Here is a 27,533-nt window from a genome sequence, read left to right as displayed (position 1 = left end):
GGAAGAAAAAGTTGTTTTTAACTTGTGTCTTCTTTCCTCTTTCCATCACTCAACACATCCGCGCTGCCATTTCTCCCACCTTTCTCTTTTCCCTTCTTATCCCTCTTTTCCTTTATCATCCGTGCCCCTCCTCTCCAGTATTAGAGCATCGCTTGCTGAATTCTTTAATTTGAGAAAATATACATCAAGAGCACAAGGTGACATTTTGGATGTCAAAACCTCATCTGCAGATGAAGCCAGTCTTTTTACAATTGTAAATCTGATTAACATTACATGCTGAGCCGAGCCTTCTGTTGGTTTGTTCAAGTGTCCACAAACAGAGTCAACTGTTTGGTTTACAAAGATAAACAAACACATGTTGAGAGATTTGAATTTATTTAAGTATGTAAACAATATTTAAGTAATATTATATTCCAAGAAAAAATTAACAACTGCAGCTCAAGTATGAAGTTATAGTAGGTTCCCTCTCATTAAGTCTAGCCATCCTCTCTTATGACCAGTAGATGGCAGTGTGAGCGGAGAGCTAGTCATAAAATTGATGGTCAAAAATTGAGATTTTTGCCTGAATTAGGCAACTAGGTTTAGATGCAAAGTACCATTCCCAACGACACACAGAAGGCGTAAACAGGCTGAGAGTAAGAACTACCTGAGAAAATGACTTCAGGGGAAAGAGAGTCTCCCCTTAAAAGCATAGTAGCTGTACCCACGCTCCAAAAACTATATCAGGCAGGAGCTGGACAAATACAATAGCAGTCAATGTGCAATCTATTGACACATCCACATTTTTGAGTTCACACTTTTCCTCAAGTGTGAGCCCAAAACATCCTCAAGTCTGAGGAAGAGCTTGAGCTGTCAGTTGTTGAAGCGTCAATAAATTGCACATTTGAGAGCTACAGCATGCAGATTTATTTCACGTTGTAGAAAGAAAGCCTCCCAGCCAGTAACATGGCAGTGAGAAAGTTCGGCGTGATTTCAGTGGACTTGTAACAGCTGTTCTGAGCTGCATTATTTTAAAACTAAGAATCTCTCTTTTAACTTAAACTGTACTTGAAAATTGCAAGCCATTGCAAATAATGCCAACATTTGTTGAATGTGTGTAACTACAATCACAGAGTTAAGGGCAAGTCTTATCAGGTTGCCTGTTGAGCTCTGCTTATAACCGTCAGTTCTCATCTACAATCACTGTAAACATCCTGAAATACATTTTTTGTGTATTTTCCTGTCTTAAATCCAGTTCACTTATAGAATATTATTTAAGGGAATGAAGTAACTCTATTGCAGGACCCTGATCAGGTCCAGCCCGATCCGTCCCCTTTGAAGGTCCACATTCAGGACCCGGACCTCCACCCGTTCCCCAGGTCCCAACGCCAGGCTGCGACGGCGCTGACTGACAGGCAGTTTGTCCAGTGTGATGTTGCTCTTGTGGATGAGGCCCGCACGGCCCACGCCGATATCTACAAAAGCCCCGAACAATGTTGTGTTGTCCACCCGGCCTGTCAGCACCGCACCCACCCGTAGATCACTCATCGACACAATGCCCCGCTTAAAGTCCGCCTGCCCAAAATCTAGAGATGGCAAAAAGAGATCGAGAGATTATCAAAAAAGTGAGGTGACTAGATACAAAAGAGAGAGGGGTACAAAATCAAGTATGGGTGGTGGCAAGCACACATGCTTGGGATAAGAGACGGGGCTCGGGGATGCAGGAAAGCGAGGGGGGCGGGGCAGAAATGACAAACAGATATTACATTTCGAGCAGCAACCCAATACTTGTGTCTGCATACTTCCACATTTCTCAGCATTCTGTTCTACCCCACTTTCCACTTGGCCTGTCCATGAGAGATCTTTTTCCTTTCTGTAGCATTAACACAAACAAGGAAGGCTCGCGCCCCAGGAAATAGTCCGGTCCAATTATCCTCCCCACAGCACTGATTTCATGCGGTAGCCTCGGCCCATCTGTTTACTCAGCTGAGCACTGGCTAGGAGGCCAAGCGTGGTGTGCTGCAACCGAATAGGGCCAACCTGAGAATGAACCTTGTAGCTGCGTTCCTTAATTTTAAAAAGAGTTAAGGCAGCACTGACTGGTTATCCAGCCTTTGCTCTCTGTATGGAACTATATAAAAAAGGAGTGCCTGGTAATAAGGCACTATAGTGTTGTGTATTTAGCTCGGGGGTCTCGAAATTATACAGCAACTATTTAAAAAAATGTTTATAAACCCATGTTAACTAAAGTTTTCCTCCTTGTTTTGTGTGAGGACAATGGACCAAGAAACCCTGCCATTAGTTTATCATACAGAAGAAGACCAACTGACCAATTAATTTGTCAGAAATGGTCATTCCTAAAATTATGTTTCCAAAAGCAGTGGGTCAGGCACAGGTAGACTCACACAATAAAAACTATTCCTTTAGTCAGTAAAATTTCTAGCTTTTGTTTTCATTTCAAATAGCGGTTTCTATCCAAAATATCAGCTCAAAGTGTCTTAGTATTTGTCTGACAGTCCCAAAAGACTATTCATAAACAGAATTATAGCCTTAATCAGAATGCGAAGCAAAGAGACTATTGCTTATATTTCGTCTTTAGCACCGAATAAGTGTGCCAAATCTAACAAACATTATACTTATATTCAATACATTGCTTTCAACTAGCTGCTCTTGTATTTCATACGCCTTTTATCAAAATATAGACAAGAGAAGAACAAAAAAGCGAGATTGAGATGTGACAGACATTCTTGAGAAGAGTAATTGGAGCTGCAAGAAAATGTAAACATTTGTGACTGTTTATGATTTTACTGGTATGTTGTTTTGTGCCTGAGCTCAAGAGCATAAGATTAAGGAGAAAAACAGAGGTCTTTGTATATTTGTGTGTGTGTGTCTGTGTGTGGGTAAAGATATTGTGTCCAACAGCACAGTCTGCTGGACCCATCACACCCTGTCAGAAACATACTACTTGTGTTGTTGGGCTACAGGGAGGAAGCCACAGCACTGTCAGATCCTATCAAGTTACTCTGCCAAGACATGCCTATTATAATGCAGGCAAAAGGAAAAGACAGTGTGTGTTGCACTGTGCAAAGCAGGCAAAGAACAAATACAAGTTCAACTTTCTATCAGTCAGCAGGGACCAATAAAGGACGTTATGAAGGAAAGATGAGAGACATTGAGAAGTTACTGTGACTGCTAGGTTGTAGATGTGTGCAGTCGTTTTATATGATTCAAAACAATGATGGTTTTGTGTTCAGGGACAGACTTTTGCACAAAAATATACGTAGTTAATAGCAGATGTGTGACAGAGGGGAATAACTGTGGTTTTGCATGATTTGGATTCGTATTAACTGAGAATTGTGATCTGTAAAGGGTGTGTTTTTAAATTATTTTAGAAATGTTGATATATGAATGAGTATGTTGATTTTTTCACCTCTTAAATTTTTTTAACTATACTTTTGTATTCTGATTCTTTGTGTTTTTTCCCAATTTGAACCACGCTGTTAATCGAGCGTTTGGCATAATCATACATTTTGGTCCTACTTCGGTGTGAATGTGAGTGGAAGGAGTCTTACTTTGTCTTATGTCAAACCCAGGAGGCTGCGTGAGGCCGTCTATGATGAGTTTAAGGGTCTCGGGTGTGGTGTCCACTGTCCTGGCCAGTTCCTCGACACTGCTGGTCCTAACCTTGCTCTCCACACACTGTTGCAGGCCTGCACTCCCAATCTGGTCTGCACTGCCACCCACAAGAGTCAGAAACCTGGACAAGAGTTAAGAGTAAAATAAAATATGTAAAATAAAGCATGGATTTTAAAACATAAACTTAAAAAAAACATAACAGGGACAGCAAATAAACAAAACAAACAATATTTTTGTATGTTTAGGTATGCACACACAAGTTAATGTAGTCGACAGCAAGAATCAAAAGGTGTTTTCGGACTAAACAGTTTTGGGAATTCCCTGAGAGGAACTGCCCACTGAGGAGCCCCGCAGGAAACTACAAACCTTCAAGGGCATTTTTTTCTGTTCGCATTCACACCAACAATAGGAACGCTGAAGTGATGGACTGTAAGCCTGTCAGCGTTTGATAAAGCAACATCACTTTTGCCTTGACAAATTGTATTTTCACCTCTGAATACGTGCTTAGTAAAGCCTTCATTGCCAGTCCATTTTGTTTACATTTCTTCAGTGTTTTCATTATGAGCTGTTGTTTTTGATCCCTGGTGTGTGTTGTTTACATGCTTAACAGGTTTTTAAAAATGTCAGTTTCCTGTGCTGCACGAGAAATCACCGTACACTTATATCACTCCAGGTTCCTCTATTGCTGGGAGAGTACCTACACTAAAATAAGAGCTAAAAAAGTCCCTCAAAACGGCATTCTCAAAGCTACAATTGTTCAGAGTTCTTAGAGTGCACATACGACAAAAAGTCCAAAAAATGCTTAAAAGTGTTCATAAATTTGTTTTAACAGTGTCCAACTAGAGTCCTCGTTGGGGAAAAGCACATGCACCACCTCCTTCACAGGCGAGACATAGGCCTATGAGGGATGGAGTAATGGAGGAAGGGACGGGAGGAGGGGGGAAAGTGACGACAGACTGGGAAGAATGATTAGGGCAAAAAAGCAAAACTGTCAAAAAGAAGAGAAACAAAAGATGAGAAAAGTGAAAACGTAGGAAGCAGGGAGAGAAAAGCTAAGCTAATGCAGGTAAAGTGAGAGGGAGCTGGGGGAAAGGAGGGAGGGCAGAGAGGTGTGGGAGTAATTACACACAAAGTCATGGGGCTGCCGAGGCAGGGATTTCGGGTCTAAGAGCACACACAAGCACAAATACACATTTATTTTACCCCCTATTAAATCAGGTAAATCCACAGTGGGCTGTAAACGCCCTGACACCTTGTCTCATGAAACTGCCTCCACTTTGCTAAGGTTGGACTGTTTGTCCATCTGTCCACCGCCTGGAAAAGTCTCCCTCTATCACTTTATTCTAGCAGGATGTCCCACCTCCAAAATGTCTAGACGGTCAGTCAGGTTGCACCATTTAAACCTCACAGAGTCTAAGATTTAAATCCAAAGTAATTAGCTAGTCTACATTCAAAAACAGACTTAGTAACAAACTGGGATGAGATCCAGAATAGCAAAAAGTGGTTATGGAAAAATGTGTGATGTGTGTGTCTGTGTGTGTGTGTATATATTATTTACAGTAGGCACTTTCCATGGCTGGTGATAGATGTGAATGTATTTGCCTCTATGCATGTGTTCATGTGTGGACCAGCTGGGTAGCGTCCGTGATGGATGTCGCTCACTGGCAGCCTGACGCCTAACAGACTCCGCAGCTGTCCCTTTGCCCCATGATGGACAGAACAGGTGGACACACACATATCAGAACACACATACATACACACACACACACACACACACACACACAAACTTGATTCATACACAATGTTGTTCAGAAATGCTCATTTGGCAGTAGCAGAGACAGTGCGGATGTAACGGGACACGGCTTGTGTACAAACTATGCATGAGACAGCTGTGAGCGGAGAGGCCCCTGCCAGCTAAGTCACCGTCTGCCGTCCAAAAGCGGGAGACAAGCGGAATCAATCCCTCAACACCAGTGAGCCAGATCGGTACAAAATAGTTGCAGAGTATAGGCCAGAAAGGGCTTAGCGGTGAGGAAACAGCACCTTTGGACCAAAATGGACTTCTGTCTAACACTCGGATCTTGTCTCCTGCGTCTCCCTCAGCTTCTTAACTTTCCAACCATATATCTTTTTACAGGAAAAGGAATACTTGCGCCCTGGTTGCCTAGTGGTCTAAGATGCACACCACATAGCCCCCATGGTTTGAATCCAGCCTGGGACCATCACTTTTTCTCTCACACACAATATGTCCAGTCTTCTCTACTGTGTCAACATTTGTAAAAATACCCCCCAAAACTTTACAGGGATAGAAGTATTAATATTTTTTTCAGTAACGGGGCCAAGTACATCTTGTTGGGTGTTCATTATCTGCAGCACTCACTCAGGGATTATTTCCTGCTGCTAAAGTAAAGCAAAAGTATATTAGAAGTCTTATTTCTCATTGTATGATTCCCTACAGGCATTCATAAAGAAACTTATCTTTTCACTGGAAATTTTGAAAAGTCTGTTAATGCCACTAGGATTTCAACCAACTTAAAATATTGTCCGCTTTTCTGTTCATATGGGCGGAGGTTGAACTGCAGGCTTTTCTCAGTGGATACTCACTGATAGTAGAACATTAAACCCTTCAAACATCAGACTGCTTGACTTATAAACACACGGGTTCAGCAGGGTGCAGACCAAGGCTGGGACAATATGCTTATCTCCTGATTGGATCCTATCACGATACTCGGTTGCTGATTTGATAAGTGTAGCGATTTTTCTTTACCCCAGACCATAGGAAAAATGTCTCATGTCAGTCAGTCTTTCTGACTTTCATTTTAGCAGCATCAAATACTGCATAGAAACATGGTAAATAAACTAATAATAGTTTTTATGGTGTTTTTTTTTACAATTTTATTTCAGTGAAGCACGTCATGATCTTGCTCTGGGGGAAAAATCTTTACTTTCATAATCACTTACTGACTTACTTACTAAAATGTACATGTACAACAAAATGAATAAAAAATGTATACTTTTTGAGGTAAACTTAAAGCTATAGCTATTTATATAATAGCTTTCTATAATAGCTGTCCCTGCACTGTTTTCTATACACTGATTTACTGATGGCGGATGCCATATCAACAGTGTCTGCAAATGAGTGATTTTCTATTTTTTGTTGTTGTAGTTATATTTAAGATAGGTAAAATGTTAAATTGTAGAGCTGTGCTCAGCAAATTGACTGGCTCAGCCCCTTGCCCTGCTCTCATTTAATTTCTCTGATTATCAGACCACAATTGAGCGATAATTAGCTATCTAGCTAGCACTCTCCCCACTGGAGACTATTCATCAGGAGGAGAGTGAGGCAGAAGCTTGGGAGACAGACTCAGCAGGAGCTGTAGTAACTCCAATTCAGCCAGTGAAGATCCCCTGCGCTGGAGTCACAGTGGGGTGAGTCTAATCTGTGTAACGGCGGCAACAGAAAGTTTGCAGATCCTGCAGGGAGTCTGTGCTGAAGTTGCTTTTCAAGCAGCTCAAGGTCCATGTCCTCTGACCGTCCACTATTTTCTGCTTTCTTGCTTCAGCTTTGTTCTTCTTGAAAATCAATTAAGGCATTAAAATAGATTTAAAAAAAAAAAACACAAAAAGAAAAACAGCAATACTTAAATGACCCTCCCACACCCTTAGTGCAGCTTATCAGTTTCCAGATCAAATATGGGAGCATTCCTAAATATTCAAGATGGAATGATAGAGGGAGAGGAGAGAGCTGAGGGAGGAAAAGCAGTGTTGAATTAAGAGCAGCCTCCGTTCTGGCTCTACATCTTACAATGGTTTTGGGGGGTGGCAGTTTCTGTTTTTGGGTGTGTGTGTGTGTGTGTGTGTGTGTGTGTGTGTGTGTGTGTGTGTGTGTGTGTGTGTGTGTGTGTGTGTGTGTGTTGCCCATCTCATTTTTCCAACGGTGTATGTTAGTATTTAAGGGGTACCAGGAGTCCAGAGGCCTCCACCACTGTTGGGTTCATTCTCATATAATTACCACCAACACTGTGTCCGTGTGAATGTGGGGCTGGGTGGGCTAGGATATAGATTTTATCCAGGCCCACAGCAAGAGCCCACTCTGTGTTGTATTATAGAAATATTGGGCCCCGACTGTTACGTATCAGAGAAGAATTCATCAGAGTGGACCCCCTCTGTCTCATATCAGAGGATAGATTTCATGTAACGGAGCCAACGGTTTTACAACAATATGCTTTTTTGATATTTTGATGTGAAATATTCCAGCAGAGTAGATTCTCTGGAGCTGAATATTACACTTTTTTTCTTTCTTTCTTTTTTTTTTAACAGAAAAGTTGCATCAAGATTTGCTATATCTCACTACATCTGAAACAAAGGTGGAGGACTTGTGTGGTGTTGCGTGTGTGTGTTGTATAGGGTTACAAAAAGGGGGTGATGTGTGGGTTGTGAGCAGTAATGGAGGATCCAGTTTCACTAATGTGATGAACATGATATTCCTTATACACCATAAAGGCATACACACACACACACACACACACACACACACACACACACACACACACACACACACACACAGACACAGACACACATACAAACAGCATTCCTCCACAATCCTCCCTCTGTATCTCCTCCTTTCATCAGTTGTAGGTGAGGACGTGAGGAGAGCAGTGAGGCATTTCATGCTCTACACAGTGTGAGATTTTTCATATAGAGGGCTTAAATGTGTCCCATTATGCTAATGAGTAACTGCAAAGAAGAGCATTTTCTTTCTTTTTTTTTTTTTGAAAATTTCACAATATTTAGAAAAACCCACTTATTTAGACTGACTTTTAATTAGTGTAAATCTTCTAATGATCATTTTATGTCAGTTCTCTCATTTTTTCTATTCTTACTAGTCTCTGAAATTTTTTACCCTCCCTTTTATATTTTGTTTATCATCTTGTGTCTACTGATTGTCTTTTCCTGTTGTCTTTCTACTTTTGTGTCACATTTTTATTGTGGAGCACTTTTAGCTATCCTTGTATGAAAAGTGCTTTATAAATGATGTTTCTTGTGATTATGATTAGATTACGATCATGATTATGATTAACAGAATATAAGGCTGAATCTTTTTTTGCTGGCCTGGCATGACACCAAAACTCAAAGTAAGGAAAAGTCTAGTTAACTTAATGTTATTATTTATTTTAATTCTAAATAAAATGACAATTATCTGCGAAGGTCAATAAAATTAATCAAGAAAGCAACATTTTTGAAACAGATTAATCAAAACATACAATTACAACAGTGATGTTTAGGGCTTATATGAGGAGACAGCCAAATCAGGCTCATACACTCATCAAGTACAATGGTCTATTTTGCAGAAGAGTGACGCACGCTTTGATTTGAAGTTTCGGTGGAAGATTGTTTTTTTTCCATTGCATCAGGTCGTCTAAATTCCAAGGAAGAGCAAGTGCTGACATGGCTTTTCCTGCACCGTCATCTGACCTCAACCTCACACACAATCGTAGTAACAAATGAAAAATGTTAAAGAAGGTTGTGACATACTGTAGAACCACAAGACAAGCTTTCTCAAATTCCCTGAGAGTTTGTGAAACTGTGGTCAATGCAAAATACATGTGCAAGCAGGTGAGAAATTAATTTGAATAGAAATGAGTGAAATGCCAGACAAGGATTAGTAGATAATCATAACAAAGGATACAATTTGCTAACATGGTGTTAAGGGCTCTGAACTCGAGAAAAATATTAAATCAGAGAATGATAAATGAATTATAAGAGACAGGAGTAAGATTTAAGAATAAAGAGAAAAAGGATAAGCAGGCAAGAAAGAGAAATACACAGCAGACACTCGTGATTTTTTTTACCACGTATTACCATCTACTTAGCTGCATGCAGGATATCTAATGTAGATATTATTATTATTATTATTTTTGCTTTTCCATTGTGAAAAATTGTTGATGGTGCCAAGAGAACTGTTCCATCCAGTTTGTTCGTCACCCCTATGTTGAGGTACCAAGCACACTGATCCCATATTAAACAGTGGAGCTAGAAACACTGCAGTCTGTTCATTGGTCACAAAGAACTGTACAACAACAGTTGCAACATTTCCAGCCTTTATCATCTTACGTACGCTACTCAGCCAGTCAAATTTTTGGTTTCAATACCCCCCCGTCCCAACAGGTTAAAATATAACAAATATAAGCGTACAAAAGCACAAATACACTCTGCCAGGTGTGAGCGATGATGGCTGACGTTTAAGAGGTCACCATGACAACACTGGTATTTGGGCACCTTAATGAGTCGTTACAACAAACACCAATGACAAAGAAAGACAGATGAAGTGAAACGACAGACAGAGCTGGATGGAGATAGATGGATGAATGGATGAGGATGAGAAAGAGAAAGGTGTCTGTTAAGATGATGTAAATAAATTTAAAGAAACAAAGTGTGGCTTTGTGGAAAAAAACACAGTGTGGAGATATACTGTATGTGTGAGAAATCAAAAGAGAAAAAGGAACAGACTTTTATTACAATAGGAGGTGGATATTTGTCATTTTAAACCTCTGACCATCATCAGCTCTTTGAAATACTGTGCAATGCAATCTCTGCTGACACTGACAAATAAACACACAAACATACAATGTCACTTAGTTGAAGTAGGAAGGAAAAGCAAAAACAGTTTTATACAAGCGGCAAAAATCTATCTTCACACGTGCGCAAAGAGACGCATCCATCCACACACATGCACAGAGGCCATTAAAGGCGCATCAACATGAGGGGAGCGATGCTTAGAGCCACTAGTGTCAGAACTTATGTAGACTAAACACAGTTGAGTGACTACAGCTGTAGGAGAGAGGGTCCTCCCTCTATGTGTGTGTGCGCCTGCCTGTCTCTCTCTCTCTCTCTCTCTCTCTCTCTCTCTCTCTCCCTCTCTCTCTCTCCCTCTCTCTCTCACACACACACACACACCCACACACACACACTCTCACACACACACACACACACACACACACACACACACACACACACACACACACACACACACACGAGAACAGGACATACAAGTCTTGGACAGATTTTCAATGTGCTTTTGATATCAGCATCGGCAGCGCTAACAATCAAATCTCACACAAGGACACACACAGAAACAGTCACACTGACAAACACGTACAAAGCCAACGCCTCCTCTCTTGTATCCCATGTCTGTGTAAATTGAATCACAGTCCTCCACCACTATAACCAGCCCCATATGAGACAGTGTCAAAATCAACTCCATCTTACCCTGAACATGCTTTGGCCAGTGGGGTAGACTGATTTACAAGTGTGTGTGTGTGTGTGTGTGTGTGTGTGTGTGTGTGTGTACCTTTGTGCCACATGGTAGGACTCTGGGTGTATGCAGGTCTGGTCCAGGGGGTTAAATGAGGTTGGTATGTTGATGCCAGTCTTTCCCTTCCCCTTCTTGGCTGCTGGTTTCTCTGGTGCAGGCTGAGGTGAGGCACTGTTTGGACAAGACAGAGGGACATTTACGTTTATGAGGATGTCCAAAAAAACAACATATTTTTTACAATTACATCTAGTTGTATCTGGTCATGGACCACTCAAAGCCTTGAAAGTGCCTTTCTCGAAATACTGCATTTGTTATTCTGGATAATCCACATACATTGTCAAAATTTGCACTATTTCAGTTCAACACTTTATACTGAAACAATGCTTTGACATCTCTACTTCCCTTATCTTCTTTACACCACCATAAAACCACAACCCTTCTCACTAGTGCTGGGTAACATAAAAACTACAATACCCGTGCCAGTTCTACCACCCTTAGAGTGACACCATTACCAACAGAGTACTTTATTTGATACCTGTTTTGTCTACTGCGTTGGATACCCTTCATGTAAATGGAAGCATTCAGATAAAAATGCCACCAGATGCCACAGGTGTGTTGTATAGACACACTTTTGAAAACTTTATAGACTTTTTTCAATGAGAAAAAAACACTTGTGGTGATCAGCTGCGAGCAAAACTATACAAATGGACTTTTTTTCTAGGTCTAGGCAGGGTCCAAAATAAGCACCATTGACTAGCCAAATGTTGGCGAGATTTGCTCCATTCACAAGCCACAAAAACGATAGCTATCTATTGAGTGGCTGGTAAAATTTAAATATATTCACTAGCCATTCAGCAAGTGGACAAAAAACGTTGTTTCTGCACCTTGGATCTGGGAACAAAAGGATCTAATGTATTGTTTGACTGTAGAGGTTCCAATATCACTTGGTACTGTGTAAATTTAGTCGATATGAGTGCCGATACCCAGCCCTACTATACACATGTACGTATGTGCCTTGAATGACATACAAATCATATACACTGCACCACAAATACATTTATTGCATCTGTGATTTGCACTATGCTGGTGTGTCATGTTGTTTGTGCTCATTTGCACGTCACCATATCACTCGACTGCACTGCTAAGTAATTTATTTGTACTACAACTTTACATACATATTGTGCATATACCATGTCTGCATACAGTACTGTTTTTTTATTATTATATTTTAAACTATTTGTCTTTTATTTACCATTTTCATGTGTGCACCATAGACTAAGCTACAACTGCATAACCTGTGAACTCTTGGGAGTGTTCAATGATAATGAAGCTGAACCTTGAGCAAAATGTTGTTGATTTTTTTAAATGTCATTCTTGATACTTTAAGCACACCAAACAAAACTCTATAGAGGAATCTCAGGGATGTACACCTGAAACTTAAACCAAAACCACCTGCTAAGTTAGACACCTTAGGAAATGAAATGAGGAGATACTTTTTTTGGCAATTTGTGTAAACTAATCCTTGAAGCTGAATTAAGTGTGTGTGCCTATGTGTGTATCTGTACATACAGTTTGCATGTGAATGTGTACCTGTGTAGCGTTTGAGGGTTGATTCTTATGAAGCCGGCACACTGCTGGTAGGTCTTGGGCCCCATGCCTTTGACCAGTTTGAGTTGCTCTCTGTTGATGAAGGGGCCATTCTGCTCTCTCCACTCTGCAATACTCCGCGCCCTGCCTGCATTGAGGCCTGCCACATGCCTAGGAGATAAAACAACAAATAAAAAAAGTTAAAATGTCACACAAGATCGTCTCAAACTTTTTTGAGGTCTTTGTGTTTACTTCTGAGGTCTGTGTTCTACACTGGATGATAATGTGAGGAACAGTACAGTAAAAAATAAACTGGGGGGAAATCAAAGTTTCAAAATGAGATGTCTAACCATTACGTTTGGCTGTGGCTGTTTATAGTGCCCATACCACTAATACATCATGTACCAGTAAACCATCATCGTGGTAATCGCCTAGTCGGAAATATGCGTGTGGTATAGACATTTTCTCCGCACATTCTTGTTTCGTAAATACCAGTTTTGAGAAATGGTATATGCATGTTTTTGCTTTTTGCATATGTATCGTTTACACATCTGGCCTATGATTTCTATAATAAACAAACAAACAGAGCAGATTGTGCAAACCGTGACCTGGCATTTAAACAAGAAGGGGAAACACTCACAGACGCACACAAGCCAATATTTAGAGAGTATATTTGTCCAATTTTGGCTGAGCAACGATGAGAGGTGATTTGAAACTCAATTAGGTCTGCTCTGTTAATGCCCACAGTGACTCACTCCTGCTAAAACACACAGCAATGTCAACACTCCCATAATACCTCAGTCATCAACACGTCTGTGTGTTTAATATGTGTGTGTGTAGCATAACTTCAGGAATGGAAAAAGCTCACTTGCAGAGCAGACAGGTAAACAGATGACCTGATGCCTGCTCTGCAGCTAATGCCAGCTCATTTTATACTGTTTGTATCTACTTCAAGTATGTGTGTATATAAAACATTTGCACTTCCTGTACTTTTGAATCATGCAAATGTACTTTACATGCTGTAGTTAACATGTGTATGAGTGCACGGTTACTATCAGAGATATTTGCAACTGCGCATATGTATGCATTTCTATGTGTGAGAGTGATATGAGTGTGTATGCATTGCCTAATCCCCTCTGATGATTCCAACTGGCCCAATAAGTGAGGTCAGAATGTGATGCATGAATAATCCAAACAGAAAGCTGGCAGGCTGGTGTGTGTGTGTGTGTGTGTGTGTGTGTGTGTGTGTGTGTGTGTGTGTGTGTGTGTGTGTGTGTAAGCACTGAATATGCGCCTGTGCAAAGTGTGAATGAAGCTCTGCCATGCTGTGACTGCTGAGGGAAAGTATGTCAGAGGACCTACTTCATCTCCCCTTCACCATTTGCGTGTGTGTGCAAGTGTGTGTGTGCAGGAGAGAGAGCACTTGCTTGTGATCACATGTATGTGTGTTGTTTCATGTGTCATCTACCTCATCAGTGTCTCTGAGCAGATGTTGATGTCCACCCCGACGAAGCTCACACATTCTTGCACCACGCCATCCAACGCTGCCTTCAGAGCGCCGGCTGACACATCATGCTGGAAATACACATTTAGCAAACACACACACACACACACACACACACACACACACACACAGACACAGACACACACAGAGAAGAAATGTCAGGCAGAAAACTAAATTAGCAGAGAAAACAACATTAAATTACTGCTTTCGTTTGTTGCACAGACATTCGAAACAAACACAGACATGTGAGCAGGTGCTCTTTAGGAATTTTACAGGTTTTACACTTTCTACGTATTTTCGAGGTGCGATCACACTAAAAACTGCAGAAACTTTCATGTATAAAACTGTTTCATTCTAAAGCTAACACTGCTGCTTTTTTTGTCGCAATTCTGTATTTTTTTTGTCATATTTTCTTCCACACATGACAACCAAGTATATGTTATTGCAGACTTTTTGATAAACTTTGCATAATCATGTTCTGTTCACATTATCCTCATACTGTTTTTATTCACTATTATATTACAGATTTGCTTTATGCTACTATTTGGTCCTGTGCATGTAGAATTTCCCCAAGGGAATAATAAAAAAAATCATCCTTAAAGGGATACAGAAAGTGTTAGTATAAAATACTGGAAGGTCTGAGGACCAAAACATTGTTTGTGTAATAAACTGCAAGTAATGGGACATATGTGCGTGAATCCGCTTTTCTTCATCAATTTCCAATTTCCTCCTTCGTACCTGTCGGCAAGTTTTTGAAAGTGTGCACGATCCTCTCCATTCCAGCATAAATGACTGACAAACTGAGTGAAAGAGGTTTGATTGACAAGTGGTACAGTAAGAGAGAGGCAGAGAGGGAGCGCAGAGGGGAGAGAGACAGAGAGAATGTTTAGTTTGGCTTGTGAATAATCTTTCTCTCTCCTACTAACATAGTGTTCTCGTTAGTGTAGCTCGCTGTCACTTAAGATCCTCCAAATGAACTCTTCACACTTCTCCACTGGCAGCCAATCATTAATTAATCAGGACATATTTTCCAAAAGGACTAGAATCTTTTTCCTAATAAGGAGCAGGGAGGAAAGCCAACAACTAAGATTAAGACAAGGAGAGTGGAGAGGAGCAGAGTGAAAAAGAAATTAACTCAATCAAAACGAAACACCAAAATAAGATTTAAGTAATTCTACAAGGCCTTAGCAGTCATCCCCAGACAAACAGAAGCCTTGGGCGGAGTTCAGCTGGAGACCGATGCCTCAGCAACTGCTCGAGGATTAACTGACAGTCTAAACTAGACTACTGTTGGGCTATGTGTGTGTGCACAAGTGTTTGTGTGTGCTGTGAGACGCGACTGGGACTAGCATGGGTTGTCCTGTAACATGATAAAGCTCTGAACAAACACTGGCTTGTAAACAGATAACAGCACTGCCAGCTAGCAAACACACCCTTCTCTGTCAGCAGGAACAGGACAGCAGGACAGATGAGGACAGACGGGGAGAGACAGACGGGTGTACGTTCTAGTGAAGGAACACATGGAGTTTTGCTCGGCCATATATGAGACATTCACTAGTTTGAATCAAGTTTCAACTGATTGTATTTTTTCGTACTTTCTGTAAGACATGAGATTAGCATATTGTGTTTTCTTTTAAACAATGGTACTTTTTCAGTAATGTTCCCCCTTTAAAACTTTTTTTAGCCCTGACTAGCATAAGACATTTTTGGTAATAATAAAAAACATTTACAGAGAGGTAAAAGTGTCTGATTTACAAAACAATAACCTTGTAAATTAAAAACACTAAAATGCTACAATTTAAATGTTTGGTGTCCATCAATAAATTCATGGCAGACCAATTTTGTCATCATGCCAAATCAGTAAGATGACATTGCAGTTGCATTAAGCATCAACTTTTTGATAAGATGTACTTAAAATTTAGTGACATGATTATTTCAGGAGTTATGCATGATTGATATTTTTTAAATTAATGTTTTAAACAAATCTCATGTACACTCTACAGTAATCCAGAGTACCCCTAGGGGTACATGTACCCCCATTTGAGAGGCACTGCTTCACCTAACATACATAACATCTCCAGCTGAGGAGAGAAATCCCCACCTCTACTAATTGGACTCAATTCAGTTTTGCAAAACTATGTATTTGTTATGAAATGATTTTACTTTACTTACAGTAGCATGAGGGAATAACATGAACATGAACATAAAGCCAAAGTTACTTAAACTGACCCAGAGGGACATAATATCAGCTTGAAACTGTGCAGGTTTAACTCTTAAGGTGTTCTGCCAAAGCAAACACCTTATGCTGCATTTACCAGCTGTCAACAACAACCATCATTACGGGATTAGCGCACATAGCTGATTGACATACTTGCAAATATTTTGTTCATAGTGCCAAGACGTTGAGGGCACAAAGCGGAAGGACACTGTCATCATTTAATCTTTGAAGGAATGCATTTAATGTAAGATTTGGCATTTTCTAAAAATAATTAAGCACTTCAGGCTTCCGTTTTATACAGTCATTGAACTTTTAATCACAGGGGAACACACTTGCACTTTTATGACACTAACACTGTTGTTACAGGTACTATAGAGCAAATCTTGGCTTCAAAGTTTTGTTTTTTGAGAGGACATAATGAACACATTAATCACTTCTTTCTGCTGTTGTGCAACATACCTCTTTTTGACCTGGTTTCCTATAATATAACAGCTGTAAACAAGTTGTATTACAGCATCAAAAGCACTGAGTGTGCAATCAGATGAGAACCACGCTCGTTTAACACTCCATGACAAATGCAGGAATTAGCTTAGAAGTATGGAACCCCAAAATGTTAAGTATTAAACAAAAAAAAAGATGTTATGAAATAATAAATTATGATGGGAACACAAATAATACAAATGAATAATTTTGATTATTAAATCTAATAATTAAATGTTATTTCATAATTTGTTAGTGAGTTTTAGAGAATAACACTTTTGTATTATTAAAGACATTTGGTGTGAAATCACCAAGAATTGCTTGCCTGTTAGTAGTTGTATTTATAATAAATAAATGATTTTCCTTGTCAACCCTGTTGAGAGTCGGATGACAGGATGTTGTTTTCTCTTGAAATAACATTTCAGTCAATTATTTCTGTATTAAATTAATCTTCTTTGTTGTATTTATTGAGCTCAGGTATCATTTACATTGCGAGAGCTTCCTTTGAAAGATTACTGTAATATCGGCAACAAAAAACAGTTGCCTACCATAAGCAGGATGGTAAACACTGTGATTCAGCAGACAGATAAAGACAGCTAGAGATGAGGTAGTAGCACCCCTGGTGACTCCTCGTGTGACCTGCAGTCTGATTCTTAGTGTGAATGCTGAAGCACTACAGCCAGAGGCATTTTGGAGTCAATAAAAATAACTTTCCAAACGATCAGAAGTTCCCACTGAAAGTTTTATGATTTCCGGTGAGAAGATATAGAAAAAGGAGAGCAAGACGGAGATAGTCAGAGAGGAGAAAGAGGAAATCACCTGTAATGTCACACCTGAGAAGAATGTTTTCACACGAGAAAGGTGAAGATGTGTGAGGCCGTGTGACTTTTAACCTGCAATAAAACCCAGATGAATGTGTTCTCACATTCTTATTGAAACCTTATAGAGGTGGGAGCAGCACAAGAGGATCTAAGGTATTGTAACACGGAGCTGCACGTGCACTACAGCGTATGACCGCGCTCAATAAGGGATGGGAAAACCTGAAGTGAAACTGTAACCTAACTTTAATAAGTATTATTTTATTCTTATAACGTTTCAAAAATTCTCTATGAAACATTTTTTTCAAGCAAAATTTATGCAACACAAATATTTATTCTAAATGACTTGTGCTTTTCATGTTAACCAGGACAACACAAGTTTAAACAGCCAGTTTACTCAATTTTGCATGTACTTATTTATTGTTAGCAGAGCAGGTACTTTATATATGTCTCTATGTACAGTTTGTGTATACAACTGTAACATTATTTGTTTTCTGAGAAGCACACTGTTTTTTTCCACGAAATGTGCTACATTATAAATAAAGTTTTGCTTGTTTCTGATGCTTGCTGATGATTCTATAATGATTTGCTAAAAGGCAAAGTTTGGTACTTCCTTTTGTGGTGCTCCTTCTGCAAAAGCAAAACATACAGTGATGCAAACTGAAGCTTAATCTAACACTAAAAAACTTTATGGTTTAAATATAATCTATTGGGGAGAAAAATATGCACAGAAAAGGCTGGCAGAGCTGATTTCCATGAGCTGGACAAGAACTAAAGTTTCTGCATCCTTTATTTTTCACATGAACGATGGAACCTCAGCTATGTATCATAAAATCACATTGGCACATATGGTGAAAAAAATGGGATTTCATACATCACTTCAAGGACAGCCCTGGAAAAAATAAGACATAACTTCAAATTTACCCTCAGCCATCCATAACCTGAGGGCAAGGCTAGGTTCAAAATTGCTATTGGTGTTCCTGGTCAAAAACAGAATAATGTTAAATTTTACAAAATCCTAAAGCCCTGTGATATGGATTATACCTCTCAGGCCTAAAAGATGTGGCACAACTTAGCAAGTCACTGACTGATCCAAAATGTATTGTCATCAGAGGCGGCTAGTGATGCAATACAAATAAATAGTGCTTTTAAGGAACAAATACTTTTCACTTTCCTTTTTCTTTTACTTGATTTTTTTTTAGCCATAATCTATACTACATTTGCCATCTACTGTCTTTGTTACAACTTGTAATAGAAAATATTCAAATTGAAAGTAATTTGTACTTTAAAACTTTTAGTAGGTTTCTCAAACGGTAATTTTGACTTTTACTTAAGAATGAAATTTCACTCATGCATGCAAATAAATGATAAACACAATCACATGCAGGCGGTGCAAACACACACATAAAAAAGAAAGAAAAAGAAGTGAACGAGTCCTTTTGAAGAGAAAAACCATAAAATTCATATTAAGGATGAAACCAGGACAATCTGCCGAAGCAGCAGGTCTAGATTTAGAGAGTGTGTCTCTGGCACCGGCAGCAGTGATTTAATGTGCCAGGGTTGGAGTGGAAGAGAGCAACTGTTACAGAAAACGTTCTGCTCTATTAAACATACATACACACAATCCCCTATGTGTGTATCTGTGCTGACACATACAGACAGCAGAGGCCCTCATGGTGCTCTGCTCAGTTTACAGTGGCACTGAAAGCACAGATGGAGCATGTCGTCCTGTATCTTTCTATCTACCTTTCAATCCACATATCTCAGCTTCTCCCTCTCTCTACTTTCATTAATCCCACCTAGAAAATAAACCGGCCACTGTACATCGGAAATCACAATTCAGACACATGTGAAATGTATCACCAATTTTTACACTAGTCAAATTTGCCACCCTATGGAAAGACCTTTAAAATTTCTTATTCCACCCAATAGATACATTACCATCCCTTATTAAAAAACACCACCGTTCTCCTATCCCAACGCCCGGACCCCCAAACCTCAAAATCATCCAAAGCCAATGGACTGGATCCCTATGTGTGAAGGTCATGTTTGGATTGGCCGGAAACCAGCTGAAGCCAGCCAACCAACACGCAAGAACAAAGTGCTTCTGTCTGCACCTTCAGTACTTAAATGCTGCTGAGTTACCGCATGTCAATCAGAGAGAGACAGAGAAAAAGAGAGTGGTGAGAAACACAGAGCAGGAGAGAAAGACAGACACCCAAAACAAACTTCATTGTGAGTTATTTCGATGAGAAACTGTAAAACATGAATGGCATTTTTCCGATGTAGAAACACAAATGTGTTGCAACATGAGGCATGCACAAAATGTAAATCCACAAATTGTAAATATAGAGACGCATAAAGCCAGAGAGCCGGAGAGGGAAAAGGGAGACGAAGCAACTGCTGAGAGTTAAGGTGTTGACTGACAATGATGGCGGAGGTCTTCGGACTGTCAGCAGACTGAAATACCGTTTATGAATGATGCCACTAAGAGCTTGGCAACTGGAATCATGCTGGAGCCAGAGTGGCTGCATGTACCAAGAGCCCAAGGGCAGTAAATGATGGAAGGATAACTGTAAGATGATTATAAACTGTGGGATCAGATGGCATTAGGCCTCCCTTCACTGCATTTAGCTCAGCACATGCAAATTAGGCTTATTTTCATATTTCTATTATTTTAATGTGAGGGGCACATACACTTATTTGACCAATCTACTGTATTTTTTAGACTTGTTCCAACTTAATTTCAAAGGCATACTGAACGTTAATATGTTAATTTCTTATTGCCAAGCACTGAACACATAACAGAAAAGCAAATAAAAAACATTTTTTTGCAAGCAGAATATTCAAGTTAATATGTTCAGAAGTTGCCTACAACTTAAGTACTGCTCGCCTTCACTGCAAGAGAAAACGTCTTTTTCTTAAACATTCAAGGCCTTTACACAACAGGAGCACGACGAATCAACAACACAAAAATGCAAAACTGTCACCTAAGAGTATTTTGCATCAAAACTATGCATACCTGCAGTGGAGTGAATCTGCAACAATTGCAATATACAAGGTTTTGATGACAACACATACAGGGTGTCTGCAGTTATCAGACACTTTAATTCAATGCTTTTTAAAGATCTTTCCAAAATAACATTCAACCAAACTTAAGACTGATTTTTTTTAAAATAAATTATCTTTTGCTATTATCAGTTAATCTACATTTTGCCAGGTGTAGGTGCAAGTATAAAACAGAAAGACATTATTAGGTTCAGTGGTAGGTTTTAAGATTTGTGACATCAGAATTGTAGACTTTCACACAGAAGACATTGACTCGTTTTGATAAGAAAATAAACTAAAAGATGTATAAATTAAATAAGATAAAACGTACGTGGCAATTAAAACCTCAAGACTATTTAGGACTACTTTTAAGACCAAAAAATAAAAAAAAATAATTTATCAAAACATTTAGATTTTTTTTATTGACCTACAGACACCCTGCAATAGATTTGCTGGCAGTGATGCAAATTTGTCGCTGTCTGTCACTCTGTCTGCGGTAAATTGTTGTAAAGCCTGATGTACTATAAGTTTTTTTGATTGAGTTCCTTTTAGCAATATTCTCTGACTGACTTTGAGTTCCCTCTAATAAACAGTTATGCAGTGTATATGTTAATGGTTTTTATTGTGAAAGGTACAAATGAAGGGGGGTGGATCTGGTGTGCTTTACCTTTAAAAGATTCAGTCTATGGAACCTGTGTTGTTGTTTGATAATCTTCCAAAAAAGTAAATTTTTCATCACGGGATAATCACATTGTGTGAAATTACTCATAACAAAAAAAAAAAAAAAAAAAACCAATTTGAAAAAATACTGACATGCAAATAAATCAAAAGAAAATAATGCCCCGGGTGTGAGAGGGCCTTAAGGGACCAAAAGAAAAAGCAACATTACAAAATATTGGTACAGGTGACAACTGAGGCTGCAGGGGGGGATTATTCTCAAGTAAAAACAGGTAGAGAGAGGGAGGGGCATCTAAACCCTTATAACCCCTATAACCTTTATGTAGATGTGCAACTTAAAGGAGAGGAAAGACTAGAAGCTGCAGTCGTCCAGAAAAGAGTTTGCTTATGATTGTGACTTCCAAAATGAACAATTAGAGGTCAATAAAGCCAGTATTTGTTGCATAATCTCTGCAAATGTGTGCTTGCTGTGAAACTGCTTCTTCACATCCATCACTCTCAGATAATCAATGACTCCGTACAAACTAACAAGGTGCCTGAGGTTATCTGAAGGTCATGTACTTCCTGACTGACAGCTTGTATAACGCCCTATGAGAACTCACTCTTGAACATACTGCATACTATTCCAGGCGCGCAGGCTTGGCTAAGAGTCTGTGTATGTGCGTGTGCACATGTGAATTTGTGCATAGTTAAATCGTTAAATACAGAGTCGTAAATCAGCAGCTGAAAGTGATATGACAGCAAGGAGATGGTTTTATGTTTTTTTCAACACCTTTAATGAATGTCTAATGGCTATTTCTCAACTTCCTGCAAAACAGTCACACACTCACACATCACCTGAGGGACTGCAAAACAGATCATGAGAAAACTGAAACAGAATACGCCTCAAGACAGGCACAGAGAGCAACTTTCCCAGTAGTATAAGCTCAGATCAGCTGATTTAAGGACATCATTCTTTACACCCAAAACACCTTTTAACTTCCAATCCATCTAACTGATCTTATATTACACTTTAAATTAGTTTCTTGATGTTTGTGTGTTTTGCCATTTAACCACTGGTTTAATTTCCTTTTAACACGTGAAAACCATGGCATTAGATAAAAATAAAGGTTAACTTTCTTAAAAAAATTTACCACCAAAAGACAAACATCCAAGCACTAGAAAAACTAGCATGACATGACAACCGCTATTAAATGTTTTATAAATTGTTGAATAAGTAGAGAATTGGCATGAGTCTGTTTACATCAATTATACAAGCAAAGATACAAGCTTGACTCACTCAGCACACAAACACACAGATGCATGCTGTGACAAACCTAAAGGAAATAATTAAAATAGTAGCAGATTACATTTGGCAGCTTCTGCCACTGATCGAGTCTTTAAGAGCACCAGTTTTATTTTTCCCATGCCTCAAAACACAGAGACAGGAACTATCAATCACTGTCAGCCCTCCATTTCTGGCTTTCCTTCCATCCCTCAGCTCTGTCTGCTCCTGTCTCCCCTGCAGGCACGACCATTCAGGAGTGAAAGATGCTGAAGCGCACACATACACACCTGCAAGGCTGGACACACACACACACATGCACACACACAACGCAATACAGGCACAGTGGCCTTGGTATGAAAAGTGACATTAATTGCACTGGCTGTAGGTGAAATCCTCAAATTCCCTCAACTAATTTTTTAGGTCAATGCAAATGTGGCTGGTTCTACAGAAAAACAACAATGATGACGGGAAACTTACGAGTTGTAATGCAAACATTAAAATTCATTTATTTTATTATTTTGGGGGTATTTTCCCTTTATTTGATAAGATAGATATATTATCAACATGAAAGAAGGAGAGAGGGGATGACATGCAGCACCAAGGGTGGATCTGAGCTGGGGGTCAACAGATTATCAGCCTGGCTGATTAGCGGGACAGATATTTGGCATTTTGCTGATGCTAAGGTTATTTTCTGTAGCTACAAACTACAGATGTCGTCTCAACACCTCACATGCAAACTAGATGTTACAATTTACCAATGTCTCATAAATGTCTCATATGCATCAAGTAGTAGCGATAGATGATTGTTCGGTCCAGCGACTCCACATTACAGCATGTTACAACAACATAAGACTATTGTTTCAAAATCAAAAAATACATTTATTAATCACAGCACACAAAAAAGAACGTGGTCCCAGCATGGCGCTAAATATTTTTAATTTTTGAACAATTCTCTTTCAAAATCAGCAGAGGGAGGCACAGAGACACAGCTGTTGTAGCATGTCGTGTGCAGCGCAGGCACCACCTACGTCACCTAATGATATATCCACGTGGAGTGAACATGCGCAGAAATAATGTATTTATTCCAACCAGAGAGAAAGGATCAGATTAAACACTTTACTGGTTGTTAGGGGGTAATATTTTTTCTGCTAAATGGATGATCAAAAGTTCACAACATCCTTCTCAACCTGATTAGAATTCCTTACAATCTTGCCACTTCCTTCCTATTGAGGTGGTTATTTGAGGCATTTTTATTTTAAATGGGCTATTTCTCTGATCATTAGGGTCCATGGAAACACACCTATTGACTGCTATTGTGACGACAAGTAGCAAAAACCAACTAAAAAAGTTATGTTAATTTCATCTGGTGCCACTTTTTAGTGTATTTTCACAGTTCATGTAGTACCACTTGAGAGCCAGAAAAAAAACATAGTATGAACGTCAGGCAGAGGAAGGGGAGTCATTAGGACAAGAGCAGAAAAATTCAGGCGAAAAAAGACGGAAAAAAGGTGAGAGAAGGAGAACGGTTGAAAGAGGTGAGGAGAAGAGTGACAGTTTCTTTAATATCCGGCTGGCGGGCAATGTTTTCTTACACAGCAGTGTGTGTCTGCGTGTGTACTTTCCAGTAGCAGTTAGTTTCACAGCCCTAGGGATTACCCAGCAGTCAACAGACTACAGCGACATAAAGAGCTGATTGACAGATGGAGGAGCTGTCCAAAGACCACACCCACTAAGTGTCTTATTATAAAGGACACAATACTCTTGAAATGTTTGCCTATTTAAGTGCTCTGAACTACGAATACAATTTACCTCAAATATATCAGAAGCCACTTAAATGTATTATTACTGCAGGTAACCACAAATAAAGAAAAATAATGCCAATAACGCCCCGTTCAAACAGACGCGTATCTGGCAAACTGAGTATCCAGAAAAACCTGTCTGCCAGAGGTGCTGTAGTGAAAACAGTGTTCCCACACCAACAGTTACGTCCAATCTGATTTTAATGGGCCTCACTTTTTTAGCCCTCAGCTCATTTCCTCCTTTCTCTCAGAGCTGTCACTCACTGGGTCAGCAGAGGGAGAGAGAAAGAGGGCGCATGCTGTGCCAGCTGTCTAGAGTTACATCTGCCCTTATGCTTTCTGGGTCTAATGGCAATAAACTTTCTGAAAGCTCAAAATGCCACGAATCGCACAAAAGAACTTGCTAGAAAACTCACACTATGCATGAGTGCACTTTTCTCACACTCACTCTTCCACATATACACACACACACTTATACAATACACACATGCAAGTACATACACACACTTAACCCTTCAACTCTGAATGTAGCTTGTACGTGTGTGTGTGTGTGTGTGTTTGTGATGTCCCGTCTCATATCTGTCAGCACCCAGAGTTTATTTACCCGGTTATATTATCGTTTGTTGACCTAGTCACATGATCTGAGAGCGGGAGGTGCAGAACCCAGGGCACCCCAGAGAGTCCAGTCAGGAGGTGATGAGAGACACGGGCCTGTGACCTAACACACACACACACACACACACACACACACACACACACATACACAAGCACTTGCACAATGTGACCTCCTCCTTTCTCTTTCAGATCTCCATTCCCCCCCTCACCCTCAAATTCACCATCATTCCTTTTCCTTTGACTTTTGTCACCCTCTGCTGTCCTTTTTAACCCCTTTTCCCTCTTCGACTTCTCATTTAAAGTGGTTGTCAATTGGGACTCTTTCTTTGCGAACACTGCCTTGAATGCTCTGTCGGCCAACACCAACAAATGACAATACTTTTCAGGCCCCGAGTATCAAATGTTAGAGGGAAAGTATTAAAAAAAAAAATCAACCAGTGTATCTCTTAGCTACAGTAAATGCTGTACATAATTGGCTTAGTGTACAGGAGCATCCACTCATTTGTGTATCAAACTCCACACCATATTGTGTTGGGTTTTGTAAGAAAACCTTTTTTCTTGCATGCCTCCAGTGAACAAAGAATCCAAAAAGAGAGAAAATTCTTGATGAGCTGAAGTCATAACACTCATGAACTCATTTATCCGGTCGTATGCAGACAGACAGCTCTTTCAAACGGGGAATTGAACTGAAAGTGAAACACATCACACTTTCCAAAGCCAAACAGTAATTTTATCAGTTTATTTAAAGGGTTAGTTCAAATTCATCAAAGTCATATGATAACAAAGAACTAACTGATCAAGGAAAGCTCCTGTTGTTCAGCAAGGTAAAATTACTGTTTTTATCAGTAGTTTATCAGTCTGGCTTTTCAAGAGAGCATAGATAAGTTTTACATTTAGTTCAATAACCCGTTGGAAAGGGCTGTCTGTTTGGGAAGAACTGAGCATGCCAATGGATAAGTGAGACTTGGATTATGCTACATGAGTTGTGTAAGAGTTTGTAAGCAGATGTTTTGATATAGTTTTGCTGTTGATAAACGTGGTTCAATTCATCAAGAATTTCTGGATTCTTCCTTCACCGACATGCCAAAAAATCAGTTTTCTTACCAAATAAAATGTAACATGAGGTAAGTAATTGCTACACAAATGGCCATTTGGGTGATAAACTATTCCTTTAAAGCTACAGTTATAACTTTGCTGAAACTGTCACTGTATTCTGAAAGAAGTACATAACACTAATAATGTCCCTCCTCTTGCTACTGCTTGTAATGGCATTTGCTAGAAACTACCGCAGAGCAGTCATGTCAATAACTGTTCATGTGTGGCCAAACTGTCGATCCAGGCAAATAAGTTAAGATTTTGTAACTGCACTGCCTATTTCTTGCCTCAAATGTATTCAGAAATAGATTTTGGTGCACTGTTTATCTTTAAAATGAGAAACTTTGTGACCAAGCCGCCTTGTTGGAAACATTCAACCAGAGCAACAAGCCCCTCCCACCAGCCAGACCAACATATAGCTGCCAGCCTAATAATTTGATCTTATTCTATTTGCCTTTGTCTTCGTCAGTCCTTTTTGTTCTGTTCCTATTTCCATTCACTCATACCGTTTCCCCCCTACAACCTACCATATATGGAGAACAATACTGCATTAACAGGAAGCCTAAAAAGTAGGCACACTGACCTAATGCTCGTCTTCCCGTTCTCACAGTTACACACACACTTGTAATGAACAAAATCAACACTGAGCTAACTGTTGTTTCATCTGCACACACACACATACTTGGAGCACATATGGACAAGGAGCAGCAATCACCCAAGCAAAAACAAATGTGCAAACATACGTCATCCCTGATCTCCATTAATTAAATTAGCTGTCAACCTTAGCATCATCTGTTGACATAGGCCTCGGCCAAGTTTATCTACTTCCCTGCTTGCCTCTCTTCTCACAGCCCATTTTAAGGTTTACACATTGGTTCTGTCATAGCTTTAAACCCTCACACACATTCCCTTAAAGCCTCAAGCCCAAAGTCCTGCTTTCTTTGTTTTTACCTGATGTACAAAAGTCAAACCTAAACTCTACAAGAGTGAAAACAGTCAAATTAACAAACTAGAGCATAATGTACTGTATATAATGTTTTGCAAGTACTTTTAAAGGTAGAGTGTGTAGGATTTAGGGGATATACTGGCAGAAATGAAATGTAATATTATAAGTATGTTTTCTTTTGTGTAGATTGGCCTGAAAATCAGAACTGTTGTGTTTTCTTTGCCTTAGAATGAGCTGTTATATCTACATAGAGAGCACGTACACAAAGTCGCTATGTTGCATTGCCATGTTTCTACAGTAGCCCAGAATGGAGGAACCAAACGCTGGCTCTAGATACGGACTAAATGTTTTCGTGTTGGCCACCATAGTTAACAGCCCCTTTGCAACAACAGCATCAGCAAAACACTGAATATTAACTTGATGCTGCTTTATTCAGTGTTTTTACCAGTTTTGATTACTGCGTCCTTTTGTTTTGGGGAGAAAAAGAAGTCTGCACATAATTCGGCTCCCAGTAAAAACCTCCTGAACATCTGGATCAGAAATGAGGT

At 39.6% G+C, this 27,533-nt stretch overlaps 1 protein-coding gene across 1 annotated transcript in view; it reads right to left on the bottom strand.

Moving 5' to 3' along the window:
• Window positions 1-358: 358 nt before the first annotated feature.
• srbd1 (S1 RNA binding domain 1) overlaps window positions 359-27,533 on the bottom strand; it is a 62,334-nt gene continuing 35,159 nt past the window's right edge. Inside the window, exons 17-21 of the mRNA XM_042502281.1 lie at window positions 13,986-14,092; window positions 12,521-12,688; window positions 10,967-11,101; window positions 3,552-3,736; window positions 359-1,565 (exon numbers count right to left, since the gene is read on the bottom strand). Of these exons, the coding sequence (XP_042358215.1) occupies window positions 1,273-1,565; window positions 3,552-3,736; window positions 10,967-11,101; window positions 12,521-12,688; window positions 13,986-14,092 (888 nt within the window). The 3' untranslated portion in view covers window positions 359-1,272. The remainder of the gene's footprint in view (window positions 1,566-3,551; window positions 3,737-10,966; window positions 11,102-12,520; window positions 12,689-13,985; window positions 14,093-27,533) is intronic.

Source organism: Plectropomus leopardus, chromosome 15 (assembly GCF_008729295.1).
Source record: "Plectropomus leopardus isolate mb chromosome 15, YSFRI_Pleo_2.0, whole genome shotgun sequence".
Classification (NCBI taxonomy): Eukaryota; Metazoa; Chordata; class Actinopteri; order Perciformes; family Serranidae; genus Plectropomus; species Plectropomus leopardus.
Note: the sequence above shows the minus strand (reverse complement) of the source record. Positions and strands in the feature narration are given on the sequence as shown.